We start from the raw sequence: 17,093 nt of genomic DNA on the forward strand, positions 1-17,093 counted from the left end.
TGTGCTTAGGGAAGGGCTGGGTCGAAAATCTTTCAGTTGCAAGGCTTGTTCAACTTTACATATTTTTGTCCTTTTCTGAACAAAACACTGAATGCCTGTTGGAAATAGCAGAATAATTCCCCTCAAATAATTGAATACTTGATGTCCCAGAGGGAGACACACACCCGTCAGCCAGTGGGAAAACATTTCTTATCAGGCGAGAGCATTGTGTTACATTTCAGAAGAGCTAAAGAGGCAACATCATATAAATCTTACCCAGTTTAAACCCTTGCATGAGAACTTTCTTATAAACCCTTGTGCAAAGTCAGAGTTGGGAAGGCATAGTTAATATAACCAGCCAAATCTTCACTTAGATTTTACTGCGGCAGAGTTGAAGCACGCATAGAATGAAATCTTGACCCTTTCTTTTGACAGTGAAATGTCATCAGGATGTTGTTCTTGCCTTTTGATAGAAGACTGTTCCCAGCCTAAAGTCTTCTGTAGTTTTTCCCAGCCAGGGAGTAGCCACCCTGAGGTCTACACAGTTGTTTGAGTGGAGAAGCATGAGAATATGCAGCCCATGCAGCCAGCTGGACCCATGGAAACCCAGAGGAAAGGAGCTGCTTGGCTACCAGCCTGATCTATGCTCCTGAAAAAGGATTGTGAGGAATTTGTGGTGGAGAATAGAGACTTTGTTATCTGTCTCTGCATGTGGAACAATTTCTAAAGCAGCAAAAAGATCTGGAGAAGATATATTTCTTTATATTTCTTAGTGCAAAATGTACCGTATGGCTTTATGTAGACTGTCTACCCATGTAATTTTGCTCTCAGTCAAACCTTGTGCCTCAGATCTGCTGTTCAGATATTAAAAGCAGCACTGCCTGGTAAGAAAGCATTAAAGAAACCAATTCATGGAAATGAAGTTTCCTCTTCCTCCTGGGAGTGTGTTTTTGACTCTACTAAAGACACTGACAGATTTGCCAGACTTTCTGTGGACCTGCATCCAAACAAGATACCTTTTGATTTTTGAACTGATACTGAGTAGTATGGCTAATACTGAGGTAGCGATAACTAAGTAATTGTTGAAATTCACCTTTTTGGTACATTTGAATTGTTGGTGAGCTTAATTACAAGTGGAAAGACTGCCTACTCACGGTTAACTGTGAATAGAGTCCTGAAGAGAGAAGCCTGCTCTGCCTGCCTCCCCCACTACCCCAGCTTCCTCTAAGCAACAGGTTTGACACTCTGAAATCTGAAGGAGATAAGAATGGGGAGGACCTGCCTACGAGGGAGCCTAAGGCAAAGCGGTCACCCACAGGCCTTGCGACTTCCTCTGTCAGGAAAGAAAGAAGGGTGGTTGTGGTGGGTGACTCCCTTCTCAGAGGAACAGAGGGCCCCATATGCAGACCAGACCTGAGCCATCAGGAAGTGTGCTGCCTTCCTGGGGCCCGGGTCAGGGACATAACCAGGAAACTCCCAAAGCTGGTTAGGTCCACTGATTATTTTCCACTACTCATAGTTCAGGTGGGCAGTGATGAAATTGCTCAGAGAAGCCCACTAACTGTGAAAAGAGATTTCATCTTAAATCTCAGAGATTTTCATCTGCAGATTTCATCTGCAGGATCGCAAGTGAACTTTTGTTCTGTACCTTCAGGGGCAGTGAGGAACACAGAGTGGACTTGGAAAGCACAATCAATAAATAGTTGGCGAAGAGGCTGGTGTCGAGGCAGAAACTTGGGGTTCTTTGATCATGGAACTGTTTACTCAGCCCCTGGCCTGCTGTCCATGGATGGAACCCACCTATCTCAAAGGGGGCAACGAATCCTAGCACAGGAGCTAGTGGGGCTTATCAAAAGAGCTTTAAACTAGCTATGACAGGGGAAGGGGACAAAACAGGGCTCACCAGAGATGAGCCTAGGGGAACAGTGCTTGAGCTGGGGGTGAGTGAGATGACTCAGCTGAAGTGCATCTACACCAGTACACGCAGCATTAACAGTAAGAGAAGAACCAAGGAAAATTTCCATCCTTTCCCTGCATCAGGGAATGTGACTGCTGAGGATAAGGAGAAGGCTGAGGTCTTAAATGCCTTCTTTACATCTGCCTTTGATAGTCACATCAGTTATCCTCAAGGCACGTTATGCACTGGCCTAGAGGTCTGGGATGGTTCACAGAATACACCCCTGGTGATTCAGATAGACAGTTAGAGAGGTCCTCCTCCATCTGGACTGTCACAAGTCCATGGGACCGGATGGGCTCCATCCTAGGGTGCTGAGGGAGCTGGCAGGGGTGATTGCCAAGCCACTCTCTGCCATCTATCAGCATTCCTGGTTATCTGGAGAGGTCCCAGAGGATTGGAGGCTTGCTGATGTGACTCCCATCTACAAGAAGGGCCATGAGGAAGATCTGGGGAACTACAGGTCTGTCAGCCTGACCTCAGTGCTGGGGGGAGTTACAGGGCAAATCATCTTGGGTGAGATTACACAGCACGTGATCCAGGGGATCAGGCCCAGCCAGCATGAGTTCATGAAGAGCTGGTTGTGCTTAACCAATCTCATCTCCTTCTATGACTGGGCGACCAGACTGGTATATGAGGGAAAGGCTGTTGATGTAGTCTACCTAGACTTCAGCAAAGCCTTTCACATGGTCTCTCACAGTATTCTCCTGGGGAAACTGGCTGCCCATTGCCTGGACAGGCATACCCTTCTTTAGGTAAGAAACTGGCTGGAGGACTCTGCCCAATGGGTAGTGGTTAATGGAGTTAAGTCCAGCTGGCAACCCATTATAAGTGGTGTGCCCCCAGAGGTCAGTAAGGGGGCCCATCTTTCAGATTCTAACAGACATAATGAAATTCTGAATATGTAAGTATCTGCCCATGTAAATATGGGGGACAAAATCTAGCCCATAGAAAGGAGGTTGCTGTGATGCCCAGAACCTTGATGTGGTCTCTTTTTTCATAGGAATCAAAGGATGCAAGGAGAGATAGTGGAGTTTCTTCATGCTGAATTAGTGATGTCTTTGTTCATCCCTCATTGATTTGAGCCCCTCTGTACTTACTTGCTACGCAAAAGTGTAATAGTGATAAATATGTAGCCAGGAGATTGTAATCTAAATGAAGATCTACAATGGTATGTGTGACTGTAAATCCAGGTTCAAGTTAAAATTTTGAATATACCTAGCATACCTCATAAATATATCAGTGTTCCTCACAGTTAATGAAAATGTATGGTGGCACAGTTTGTACGGCCTCTGGGGTGTAGTAACTATATTGATTTCTAGAGTATTTTCTCATATTCTTTTATAAAAACTTCCTGTCATTAAGAGAGGGAGCTGTGGAAGAAAAATAAAAATCTCAGACTTTATTGTTTAGATGGGAGTTTTAGAAGAAGAAATTGTACTCACTGAAGTATGACCTTGCATTCGATAATTCTTTTGTCCCCAAATAATTAAATTACTTCATCTCTTTTTCTTATACAGATTCAGTGGGTATGATACTTTATCTCTGCAATAAATACATTCTTTGCTGTATATATTCTCAGAGACAGGAGCATTGTGAAGGGCTGTGGAGCATATGAAATTGTTTTTTGAGATAACATTCTCTTGAGCGTAGCAGTTTATCTTTTCCTATTATAGCTGAAGTGTACATGTCAGTGGAGTCAACTATTTAGTAGTTACCAAAGTCTGCTTGGTGGCAGTGTTGCAGATGACCACCCTGAATTGCAGAGGCATCCAGGGTAATAAAATCTTGAACATATTGATAATGAGCCTCCTGAGCAGGAAGGAAGGAAGGAAGAAAAGGTCACTCACATGAGCTCCAGTCCCAGTGGATGCAGTGTCCTCATTTAATGTCACTGACTGGGTGAGATACTATGTGACAGTTTCGTCAGCTGAGGATATACTGGAGAGTTTTTAATTATCAGTAATGTGATCAGTTCCACATTCCTTCATATGAGCATTAAGAGGAGGTAAATAGATAGGTAAGAGTCATCGTTGTACAGACATTGGAGTGACTGCTGTGCTACACAGGTACAAGAAATCAGAATCAGAGATACAAGAATAAAGAGGGAAAAAATGGTGAGCAAGTTAAGACGTGCAGGGAGTGCTGCAGTAGAAAGTGGAGTAACAGCACTAGTCCTGCAAGCAGCCAGAACAAAAATGAAAGGCATGAACATGTACATTCTCATCTAATTTCCACACTGAAAATTTCAGCTCAACTCGTGTCTCCAACATGAAAGAAATGTATGGATCAGAAAGGAACAGGAAGAGTAAAAAGCAGAGCTGTGTGCTGTCAAAACTGAGTTGGAAGTGCTCAGTTACCCAATTTTCTGCAGTTTAGAAGGAGTCTCAGGAGATGAAGTTGCCTATGTTTGACTGTGGCTGAATGTAGTTTTGCAGAAATCATTATATTTCTTTGCGGGAGCTTGCTCAGATTCTGATTTTTACAGTGGGATCTGCAGGTAGAACAAGTTGTCATACTAAAGTGAGCTTGCTGCTTCCCGACATTGGGAGTAAATGTTTAAATAAGCACGCAGTGCCAGGTTAGTTAACATGTAAGTCCTGTGCTCTTTTACACAGTAAGTCTCTGGGGTAACAGTTTCTTAGCTATTGAACAGTGTAAAATAGACGGGAAGCTCTGGTAGAGGCTTTTTTGGCATTTATTTTCAGACTTCATCACAGGCTTGATTTATAGCATTTCTCTATCTTGCAGGCAGTGTGTTTTGAAGCCCTGGTCCTCCAATCAGATCCAGGGGAGATGCTGGAACATGTCACATATGTTTTCTGGCCCAGCTCCCTTTCCTCAATAATCCATCACAAAGGAACAGGGTGAACTGTGTGTGCTTGGGTCTCAGCCTAGCGTGGAGCTGGAATACAGCACAGCTATGGGAGCTGGAAAGCACTCCCACAGCATCACCACAGCTCAGGAGGATCAAGCAACCATCTCATTCTCATATCTTAGTTTAACACAGCTGCTAATGGATCATTTTGTTAGGACATGCTGCAGTTGACATTGGCACTTTTCCCAATAGACCCCCAGGCTCTTTCCCACCAGCAGAAGTTTGTTCCACTTACAGACTTTCAGTTTCACTGCAGCTGGAGGGATGTAACATCCTGTAGTGCTGCAAAGCAGCTCAACAGTTCAAGTGGCTTCAGCTGATCTCAGTGGAAATAAATGCTATGGATGAAGTTGTGGTCAGAGATATGGGGGTGTTTTGTACTGTGGGCACTCTGGACAGGAGCTTAGAATCTTTGAATATCCCAATTTGAGAGGAAACTATAATAATCATCAAGTCCAACTCAGGAGCACAGGAATGGCCATAAGGGGCCAGATAATAGGATCTCCTTGCCTGGATGCTGCTGGTTATTCAGATTGTCTCACTTACCCATGTGATTTTCCTATGTAATGTATGTGTTTGTGTATGCTGCCAAATTCATCCTTTCTTTCTTGACAAAAAGTGTAATTTCTAGTATAAAATCACCTTTGCAGTACACTGATGGAAGTAGCACTGATAAAACAAATAGTACTTTCCTTCAGTGATCATCCTAAGTACTGCTTGATATGTTCTAATGTCAAACATTCCTAAGGCAGATGTTTGCCATTCATGAAACATTAATTAAGGTCTGAGAATCAGAGAGGAGAAAAAAGTACGTGTGTGTTTATGTACATGCATCTGTTTGCCTGTGAGCAGGACACAATAAAAACTTTGCATTTAAAAAAAAAAGGGCAAGTAAATATTTTAGGATGTTCTTCAACTGCCCGTTGAAATACTGTCTGCAGATACATAACACTTAATTTTCTGCTTTTATTTCATTTGCCGGCACTTTTAGTTACTGTGAATGAAAGGCTGGCCAAGAAGGTATACGTGTCTCATAAATGAAGTGCTACATTTGTGCTATAACAGCTGATTGCCACTGGGGAGGGTGCTGACACTCCCCTCATCCTTGGCCATCCTCTCCAGTGTGTCAGGGCAGGCACTTGGCAGATCCACTATTTAGAAAACTAAATTACCAAAAGCAAACAAGCTGCTCAGTTTCTTTTTTTCAGAACTGACTTTTCATCATCGTGAGTCCCTGAGTTGGCTCACTGCAGGATCAGACAAGCACCTGTGCCGACTCAGAGAAAGCAGCTGTAGCAGGACTGTCCTGTTATGTCAGCTTAACCAAATCACATCCTTCAACAGCCTGAAGAACATTTGAGGACCACATTTTATATTATGCCTACTTTGCAGAGCGTGCTCTGGCTTGCCAAGACTGTTATCCAGACTCAGCAGCTGTGAGGTGCCAACCCCTCTGGTGCTCCTCACAGAAGAGTAGAGGGGGCAGTGTTGATAAATGCCTGTTTTTTGCCCCAAAGTTAAGTCAGCATCTGTTTCTAGCAGCCATAGACCCACTGGTAAAGTGGTAAAATAGCAGTAAGTTTTGCATCAGCTACAGGACCAACCAGAGGAGAGGGTAAAGCAGCCGTGACACTATGTGGTACTGTATGGGTGCTGTATGGTGCAGTTTGTCCAAGCTCTTGCCCAGGTTGCTGGGACACTGGTTTGATGCCGAAGGTAACACTGCATTTACCACATGGAGCAGGCAGTTTCTGTAAAGCACTTGTCACCACATGGCACATTTTATTGTGTCTCTGAACATGGTTCAAGGCCTTGGTAGACAGCACTCTCGCTGAACAGCTGTGCTCTGCGTATTGCTCAGAAAACACAGGGTTAGTGTAGAGGCACTGTGTGTGCTTTTAGCAGCATTACTGCAGTCTGTATGAGGAGCAAAGGCAAAACACTCAGGGCAGCATTCATAGAAAGGGAAAATAATTTCGCATTACCAGGCTTGTTCTAATCCCCACTGAATGTGGAACAGATAAGACTGGAGATCTTGATGGCCATCTACTGGCAAAACCTGAATCTGTATTTTGCATGCAGACATTTGCATCAGAGAAAAGCACTTGCATGTACTTGAATTGTAAAAATGCACATTTTCACTTCTAACTGGAAATAACAAGTTTTATAAATCACCTTAAATACTCCCATCCAAGAAATGTCTGATTTCATTCATTCCAGCCTATGAACAGTTATGACTATAGGTGTTGCAGCTGCTTTTGGAAGCAACCAGCTGTCTCTCAGGATTTATGTTAGTGCAATACTTTTGATAAGAATATAGAAATTACACTGTTTTTGGAAATGACGAGTTGCAAATAAATAAATGTCAAACTGATGAGCCAGAGCCAGAATACAATTTTCTTCTTTGTTATTTTACCTTTCAAACTTGATGTATCAGCAGTAATTGGATATAACCTGCAATTTGCCCAAGATGTTACACGTCATGTCGATTCTATTGCTAAACCCCACCTTGAGCTTGAGATCTTGGATATCAGCAGGAGAGCTGACAGCTCCTCAGGGCACCCTGGCAGCTCACAGCTGCTGATGCTCTTTCAGGTCTTCATTCTGAGCAGTCTGTGAGAGATGGTTGCAGTCAAGAGAGGTTACTGCTAAAGATGTTTCCTTTTTAAAGTTGTTTTCAAAACTGTTTACATTACATGAAAGCACACTGTAAACAGGAAAAAAAAAAAAAAAGAAAAGAAAAAAAAAAGAACAATTACAAAAATACGTTTGAGTTCCCAATAATTTCTGTTATCAAAGTGTTCGTCCTCTGTGATGATGTTGAATAGTAATTCTGAAGCTCTATGCTGACCAGAGCCACCTGGCCGAGCTCAGTGACCTTCAACAGGCACAAAACATGGTTTTGAGGACTTCAGTTTCTTTTCTGTCTATGTGAAGTTATTTTGTAGAAAATAGACAAGAAAGCAGAGCATTTCAGAGGGTGGTGATGCACTGGAACAGGTCGCCCAAGGAGGTTGTGGATGCCCATCCCTGGAGGCATTCAAGGTCAGGATGGATGCGGCTCTGAGCAGCCTGGTCTGGTGGTTGGTGACCCTGCACATAGCAGGGTGTGGAAACTTGATGGAGGTCCTTTTCAACCCAGGCCATTCTATGATTTTGTATTTCCCTTTACTACTCCACGACCGATGAGAAGGACTGAACTGAAGGTCAATGTGAGAGGCACGAAGCTCAGCTACCAGTCTTTATGCTCTTTTTAAGGCTTCCTGTCATATCTGCAGTTGCACAGTCTTAGGGCCCGTGCAGGGCTCAAGCAGAGCTGGCAGTGTCAGGTAAGACCTGGCCCTTTCTCAGCCTGTGACACCTGCACCATGGGGTGCCCCTGCAGCAAAAGGGCTGGAGGAAATCCCTTTGTGGTATGCATTCAGCTGTCACCTATGTGCCTTGTACTGACCAGCACGTCACTTAGCCTGCAGTGCTGAAGGACGTCATGAGGTTATGTTTGCTGTTCCCTGATGGTGGTAACCTTTCTCCTTGTGTGCTCAGCTCATCAGGGCTGTGGAGCTCACAATGGACAACAGCGATGCACAGCATTTTCTGTGCCTTATTTGTCTATTCCCCTGTCACCTACAACCAGGTAGCCCTGATGCTTCTCTTTTTAGACAGAGGGAGAAAAAGAACTGAGAAATGGCAGCATGGATTGCGTGGCACCACTGTATTCCACCTTCTTCTGTATAAATCCTCAGGAAAGAGAGCAGCGGGTGGTGAGGTCACCTTCTGTACGTGACAAATAGCTTTTTATGAGGTGCTGGCTGTGCTCAAGGTTTGTTTTTTTTCTCAGTGCTGGCAGTATTGTGTGCTCGATCCTCCTCCCATTTAAACAAGCTGTATTATCCAGGTTCTGAACACTCAGTTACAAAACAGGCTTTTAAGACAGCTCATAAATCATGCAAACACAGGAAAAAAAAGAAAAAGAAAAAAAAAAAAAGATTCACAAATATTTATTTTTGAAGATGAAGATTTTCTGGTCTTGTGTGCTGCACTGTGTACCTTCAGTGCTGAGTTCTAAGATTTGATTTACATGTTTGCTTTTTATTTTAGCTGGTGGGATGTTAAAAAGCGAATCTGGAGTAGTCTGACTGATCTCAGTGATTCATCTAACCCGATACTTTTATTTGCCCTGAGATGCAGATGCTTTGGTACAATTCCTTAGCCATTTCGGCAGCAGCTAAACATATCTGTATTCTTGTCATATAGTAAAAGTGCTGTTGTGTTCTCACTCTCTTGGGGACTCCTTTTTGCTGGTTAATGTTGATATTAAGGCCCTCTGTCCATTTCATCTGCTACTTTGGAAATCCCCTGTAAGCCCATTTACACATATTGTACGTTAGGCAATAGTAATTAATCTGAAAAATCTCTACCTGAAGGTGAAGTATAGCTGTATATCAAGTGTTAAGAGAAAAATAAGGTTGTCAGAGAATTCTTTCTTCAATTGTGCTTTAAGTTGGAATTGTACTATAAAAACATTTAGACAAAAAGAAAGAAAGCACAATTTGGACTGTCACAGTTTGAGACTTTGAGTTTTGAAATGCAGTAAATTGGAACATCAGTGAAATCACATGTTAGTTGAGTGAGGTGCTTAAAATTTTAACCCAATACAATCATCAGCAAGCTTCAGAAATCCCTCGAAGTATTTATGCCAGGACAGCTATAGCTGCAACAACAGTGGTTGTTGTCACAGACTGAATAGTGGTGTTGACACGGGAGCTTCTCATTAAATACATCAGTATCGGTATTTCCAATGCCATTCTTAGTATCTTAGATTCCCCAGAAGTTCACGCCTCTTTCTGGGAGCACATTCTATTTCCTTTTGTATGATTCATTTTAATTTGACAGTCACAGGTTATTTCAAGAGCTGAGAACTTCCATCTTTAGAGTTTAAAAGTGCTGGCTGATGTCAATAAACCTGGGAATGTGGTGGAAGTCCCAGAAAGCTGAGGAAGGCTAATGTTGTTCACACACTCAAAATAGCTGAGCAAGCTACTATAACTGTAGGTGAGCAAAGCCGCTGTGCAGTATAACTATAATGGAGCTGATAAGGAAATCAACTGATAATGATTTATAGGTAGGTAATATAATTAACACAGATCAGTAAGGGTTTGGATCAAGTACCAATTTGATAATATTTTATGGCACCAGCTTGTCTAGCTAGAGGCAAGTGTATTGTAGCAGAATTTCTTCAAGAATTAGACTTGATGTGCACTGTGTTTATGAACTAAAATAATGTGACTTTCAACACTATATTTTAATTGCTTAGATTTGGGATAACTGATAGGACATTGGAATAAACAGAGTAAGTCTATGAGCATATATGTTTTTCTGCGGATGGTCCCCTGGCCCTGTGCTACTGCTAAATTCAGTGGTCTGAAAGGAAATTCACTGTGCCTTTGAGCAACCTGGTCTAGAGGGAGGTGTCTCTACCAATAGCAGGAGATTGGAACCTGGTGATCTTAAAGGTCCTTCCAACCCAAACCGTTCTCTGCTTCTGTTTCAGGTGATTGAAAACTGTTAAATATGGAAATGGAAAAAAATCACTGCTGCCAGGTGATGAGAATCTCTTGGCTATCTGTATACGATACACAACAGATAATTGGCCAAACATGAGGTTTCATAGCCAAGATCTGAGTACTAGAAACACTTCTTCATAAATGTTGTCAGATTTTTTACCAGTTTAAACACATCAAGGAGATATTACTGAGCCTTTGTAAAAGACTGTTTAGAAATGAAGTTTCAATGAAATTGGAACTGGACATGTACAACAGAAATAAAACTTAGATAAAGTCAGGATGGTTCATTATTGAGGCATTATTTCAAGGTGCTTTCTCTGGCAATGAGCACTTCTAAATCAAGACTTGAATTATTTAATACTGCAAAGTATACTCTAGTTCAAGCATGAATAGTTTCAAAGAGGTGCTTCTGACTATTATGCAGAAAAGGAAATATTTAACATTTAAGATCAGGTTGCCTTTGACACAGTAATCTACAACTACTCATCTTTTGAGGTCCAAGATATATGTTGTGCTCTTGCTTCATTTTTCATTTTTCCCTCCATTTTGTTTTTTAGTTCAATTTCACCATTCAGTATTGAGAGCACAAGGCGTCAGAGAAGGTCTGAGTCTCCAGACTCCAGGAAGCGACGCATCCATCGGTGTGACTTCGAGGGATGCAACAAAGTATACACAAAAAGCTCCCACCTGAAAGCTCACCGGAGGACGCACACAGGTAAGGCTTTGCTGGCACTGTATTGTGTGGTTGTGACAAGCCTTTCTGCCTAATTTAGTACCTTTTAAACGTGCTATCCAATGCCAGGAGACCAAAGTCTGGATATAGATAACAGGGATGTCTGCAGGTGCATCTGCTTTGGCATGGTGGTGCAGTTGGTGCAGATCAAAAGCATGCTTTGGAGTTGAACTTCCCTAACGTCCACACTTCTCATGTTTTGCTTCTCAGTACGAGTTCTCTCAACACAAACTGGACTTTTTTCAATTGAAAGTTAACAGAAAAGCAGCCTCCATGGATACATGTAATGTGTTTGAACCAACAGTGGATGATCATTGTTGGGACCAACCAAAGATATTCAAAATAAAAAAAATCCCAGGAAGCGTGGACATTCATAGATCTTCAGCACCAACTTTTTCACTCAGCAGCCAAGCTCCTATTGTGCTATTGTTTGCTTATACAGATGAAGCCTTTTAGTGATAGGTGTTGCTAAATATCTTCTGTTCAATTATGAACACAAGAACTCAGAATTTCTTTCTGGATCCTTTCTGGGGCACCAACCACCTACTGCAAATGGAAGTCCATCATTTTCTGAGAATAGATTGCACTGGGTCCCTGCAACACAGATGCAAGAGAGATGTCTTCATGAGCTGGATCCCATTCAGTGATATAATACGTAATCAATACCTGGTTTTCCTATTGACCTTAAGGGCTGCTTGCTACTCTGCATGACAGGCATAGAGTAGCTGAAGCATTGATGCATATCATTGCAATTTTATTGTAGATAAACTCAGGAACACCTCTCTGAGGTCACCTAGAACAATTTAAAAGGTTACCACTGGAATGGCTAAGAAGGCAGTGAACAGAATGCTGCTGATCTTAAATTAAATGTATTGATTAATCTATTCTTAATGAACTTAAGCATTCTTGTAACTCCTTGGAGACAAGAAGGTGTTTGTCCAGCATTTAGCGCAATGTTGGTCTTTGTTGAGAACCTGCTGGTGTTTTCTCTGTTGTTGCACACTCTAAATGAGATTATTTTAAAAAAGCAAGTGATGGCTTCTCCGTTTCAGATGAAGCTGCTTCTTCATCACCCTTCAGTATATTTTTTTGATTAGCAGGGCTTTCATTGAGGGGGACACTGAGCAAGACTTTTTCCTGATATTTATCACTTAACTCTTTCCTGTAAATAGAAAATCCCCTCCTGTAACAGCAGAAATGTTCTGGGTATTCCTTTGATTCCTCTCCAAGCCAATTATTCTGATTTCTTCATATCTTCCCATTAACGTTTGTGCATTCTCTCTTAATGTATTATATTTTGTCTTAATTGTTTTTTCTTCTTTCTTATTCTTTCCTTGTATATTTTGTCTTCTAACGTGTTCTGTGTACCCCTATCCTTTGCCTTATTCTCTGCCTTTTGCTTTACTTTTTTATCCCACTCTAGGTCTACTCCTGTTGCTTCTTTTTCACTCTCTTGTTTCCTAAGCTGTTTCCCTATCCTCTAATGATTCTGTAGTTCATTAATGATCTCCTGGCTGATAACTCTTGCATACAACGCACCCAAAATCAATGTTAGGTATTCTGCACAACTTGAATGCACTGAGTGCTCAAAACTAGGCACCAAAAGCTAAAATGTAGTTGGTAATTCCAACTTCCACAGCTATAACTATCCAGTAGCATGAAGGGAGTTTCTGTACCAAAAGTAATCACAGAATTCATCTATCCAGCTTTGGCTCATCAGCAGTTGGGTGTCTAGGCTATGCTATCTGTCTGGAATCTCTGGGTAGTCATAGGAGAGGGATTGGCACCTCTGGGGCATGTTATTCCCTCTTCAGGTTGACCCAGGAATAGGCATCTGACAGTACATCTCTTTCACTGTTTAATGCAGAGGAAGCTCAGGTACTTTCCTGTTTGCTGGCTGAAATGAGTACTCATCCGAAAAGGCAGCTGCCTAAAGTATTTTGGATATTGGTTCATTCCTGCTGGGAGAAAAGAAAACATTAGGAAAAATAATGTCCAATCAAAAACCTTCATTAAATGGTTGGTTAGCTGTTAACTGTTCTATCTTATCATGTCTTCATGTATGCTGCATCATAAGAAGCAAAGTGTAGTCTATAAAAAGGGTAAGCACTGAATTTAGCCAGAGATCCATTGAGAAAGTCCATATTGTGCTGATAGATTTGTTTTCAGACAAATACTTCCCTGGTCTCGGTAAGAAGCTGATGTATTTTGACTTCATGTGTAGCATTGGCCATGAGCATACTCTCTATGTAGTAATCTCATCTTACATTTTTTATCTTGGCTTGTACTCTTGCTTCAGGCAAAATAAGTTAATTATTCACGTATGACCCACAGTAATTAGTGTGCAGTTTTGGATAGGTATAAATGAATTATGACAGCTATGCACGCAAGGGTGAGCACGTTTGAATAGGAAACTTTCTGAAGAAGGATCACAGAAACTCAGCATTGCATAATCTCAACTTTTTTTTCAGGCGGGCTGATTGTGCTAAAAATTTTTTAGCTATGCAGAATGTGTTTGAAAACTGTTTTTCATTTACTACATGTGCATAGTAAATTCATTCACTTTAACATTCATTTGGGTATCAGAATAAAAAATCAGTAAATAAAAAAACAGTATTGGTGATTGGAATGAACGCAGTTAAAAATGGAAACAAAATGTTATACCCAGTACCCGTTGCATTCAGATCTCTTTTCAGGATGCTATCATGTGGCTCCTGAGTACTTCTCAGCTTCTCCTCCAAGCTTAGTGCAGTGTGAGGGCACGGAATCCACTGGGGGGCGGCCTTGAATTGTGCATCAGCTCTGAAACTCAGAAACGTGTGAGTGAAACCTGGAATCTTTGGAGCATTTCATAAATCACAAACACTTGCTATTGAATTTCTCTTTCTAGTATCAGGTTCTTGGTGTTGTTTTGCCAAATCATCAGATAAAGCTATCAGGAGGTATCGGGTGTGATGGAGAGCCTTCTGGGCTCACTGTTAATCTTGCAGCTCAGGTTTATCAACTCTTTCTGCAAGGAGAAAATGGTGAGAAATTGGCTTATCAAGGTTGTGTTGAGTTGGTTTCTTCTTCAGTGATCATAAATGAAATTACTAATGTGTGTTTCTATAAAGGAATAATCTCAAAAATCAGGAAGTTAGCAGCCTTGGGTTGCATTCCTGGTCAGTGTGTATCTGTGTTGTGTTCAGCAAAGGCACTTCTGTCAGCCCAGGGAGTTAATGGTGGAGAGATAAAACTTCCATTCCCTGCAAGCTCAGTGCAGCCTGGTGTATTGACTTGTAACTCATCTTCTTTAGTCTGCATCTTTTGCTTTGAGGACAGACAGGGGAAAAAACTATAGCATTATTTCATGATACGTAATTGCTATTTCAGGTCATTTAGGAGGTATTAAAGTTGATGTTGATGCTCTTAGTAGGGCAGCTAAACATTTCAGACCAAAGCAATACTCATTCTTTTCACTTTTTTTGTTTTGTTTGATTTGTTTGGTTTGTTGTTTTTTTTTTTACCATCAAAATATACTTCTAAAGATACTTATATTTACCTTAAAGAACTGATATTTCCTTTTCTATCAGACCTAGTTTGTGAAAGGTCTACTGACTCTCTTCCTTTCAAACAGAGATTCTGAAAATCTGCCATGTTCAATATAAATTGAAGAGGCATATAATACTTTCTGTTGAGAAAGTGACATGGGTTATAAAAACTAGATTTTAATATCTGATCTGTGATGCTGATGCAACTGGAAGTCATGGGTCTTTGCAGCTGTAAAATTGGCAATAACTGTCAAAGATTTCATTGTTTTGGCGAAAAGTACGCATTTATTTTCATGCCATAAATTCAAAGACGTACCCCAGCCTTCTCTCTAATTGGCTGCACATTTCTGAAATGGCAATGAAAAGCTGCAAAGCGCTCAAAAATATTTGCAATTTCCCCGCAATATTTCATGTGCCAATTATTTTTTAATTATCTGCAACTGTAATGAAACTAAGTGGGCTGGAGATGGTGAAGGCAGATGGACAAAGCCATGCAGTTAGGTTAGTACAAGACAGTAAAGTCTCAGGTGACATAATACATCTCAAGTGTATATGCAGGTCACTTGGAAAGTAACACCTTCTACTTATTTCCATGGAAACTACAAGATATGAAGGGCACAATTACATTATGTGATAGAGAAATTCTCAGCTATAAAACACTATTTTGCAACATAGTCACCACCATTAGCTATGCATTTCTGCCACTGATGAACAAGAGCCTGCATGATACACTTGTAAAAATCTGCATGGCCATCCAGTACGTGGTTTGTCTTTTACGTCACCGTCCCTACTGCTGCAGTATATTGCCCACCACCTCACTGTGCTCACACACACAGTTTGGTCTACACAGAAGTTCTGCAGGCCTCAAGGGATTTCAGTGTGTGTGGTTTTTTTCCACACTGGAGGAATTCAGTAATTTCCATGTCAGATGTCATTCTGTCAGACTGCCCCTTAGCTGCCATCTGTCTCACAGGAACAACGTGTAACAGAACACTGTTGGAAAGGTTCAACCTTTGCTGCCATACCACCAACATCTGCCACTGATATTGTGAGCCAACATCATAAAGTAGGAGGTGTTACTTTCGGAACAGCTCTCATGTTGCTCTAATAATTTCTGTCAGCGTAGTAGAGTTGGATAAAGCTTATGTATGGAAAGATGAGAGATCAAGGAAGTGAGTTTTAAGAAAGGGAAGAGGGAGTTTAAGAACAGACACCCAGGACCCTCTAGGCTAATTGCCATAACATTAAAACAAGGCCTGAAAAATTGAAAATACCAATTGGATAGATGACAGTTATCACAGGAAAAACACACAGAGCCATTTCTATCTGTAGTGGTTTCAGTTGTCTTGTTATAAAATGCACTAAATAAGAGAAAGTGTAAATGTAGAAAAATGACAGTTTCCAGCTGCCTGCAAAGATACTGGAGGAAGCCCATCTCTGCACGGCTGGCTGTCAGTGACATCCCAGGGCATGCACTGGGTGCACTCCTGAGTTCTTCCACACAACAAGGGTAACTATCTCATTGGCCAATATCTTCTCTTTCAATCCAGAGGCAACCTGGTCTACAAATCCTAGTCTGTAATTTCCTACTTCAACCTGAATGACAGGCCAATTGGTACCAAAACTAACCTTTGCATATTGTGACCCAATTTTCATAGACATTATCTGTTTCCTTGTAAATAGAGAGAACATGTAAATTTGAGCCATATTATGTAAACTGAAGAGGCAAATTATCCTGTCTGCTAGGGGACTTGGTAAGGAACACAGATTTGAAATGTATAATGGATAGTACATGTGGAGTATATTTAAAGCTCTTCCCTTTCTTCTAAGTGTGTGGAGTACGCTGTGCGGTGTGAATGTGTCACAGCCAAAGTGTTGCCGAGCACAGGGAGTGTGACCTCAGAAATCTAACCCACTAACTACATAGTTATTTAAAGAGATTTTGTGTTGGGTTTCACATCTAAACTTGCTCACAGCTAAACCCATTTCTAACTTCATGTGGCCACCCTCTTACCATATGAAAATGCTCAAGGAGTTAAATTGTGTGAATCATCATGAAGAACTGAATAAAGAAATGGGGTGCCTGCTTTAAGGTTACACGGAACATGATTTACAACATCTGATACAAAAGAGATTGTTTTCTGTCCTCACTTCTGTGGTGTTTTTCTTAGAGCCAGCAGTGTAGGAGTAATAGGCAATTTCTTTTTCCCTGAAACTCTATTTTCAGTCATTAGGTACTAATTCCTAGAGGAATGTGGCAGAGTTGCTTCTTGGGGTCAATGCCGGGGATGTTTCAGTAGGCGAGAAGTGGGAATGGATTCAGTCTGTGAGTGTAGCGCAGGGTGGGTGTCTTATAGGCACCACTGTGGCTTTGCTCCTGCCTCTGAGGGGTGGAGGAAGGCATGGAAGCTTCCTCCCTGTCTGAAGCACCTCCTGTGAGACTCAGACACAGGGC

The 17,093-nt window shown here is 41.5% G+C and overlaps 1 protein-coding gene across 7 annotated transcripts in view; it reads left to right on the top strand.

Moving 5' to 3' along the window:
* KLF12 (Kruppel like factor 12) overlaps positions 1 to 17,093 on the top strand; it is a 261,902-nt gene that overhangs the window by 225,304 nt on the left and 19,505 nt on the right. For all 7 annotated transcript variants that reach the window (XR_001552620.2, XM_015851638.2, XM_015851644.2 and 4 more), the window contains one exon: positions 10,933 to 11,090. Coding sequence is in view for 6 of the 7 variants with exons in the window: in XM_015851638.2 (XP_015707124.1) it covers positions 10,933 to 11,090 (158 nt within the window). In the remaining variant the exon portion in view is untranslated. The remainder of the gene's footprint in view (positions 1 to 10,932; positions 11,091 to 17,093) is intronic.

The sequence above is a fragment of the Coturnix japonica genome, chromosome 1 (genome assembly GCF_001577835.2).
Source record: "Coturnix japonica isolate 7356 chromosome 1, Coturnix japonica 2.1, whole genome shotgun sequence".
Lineage (NCBI taxonomy): Eukaryota > Metazoa > Chordata > Aves > Galliformes > Phasianidae > Coturnix > Coturnix japonica.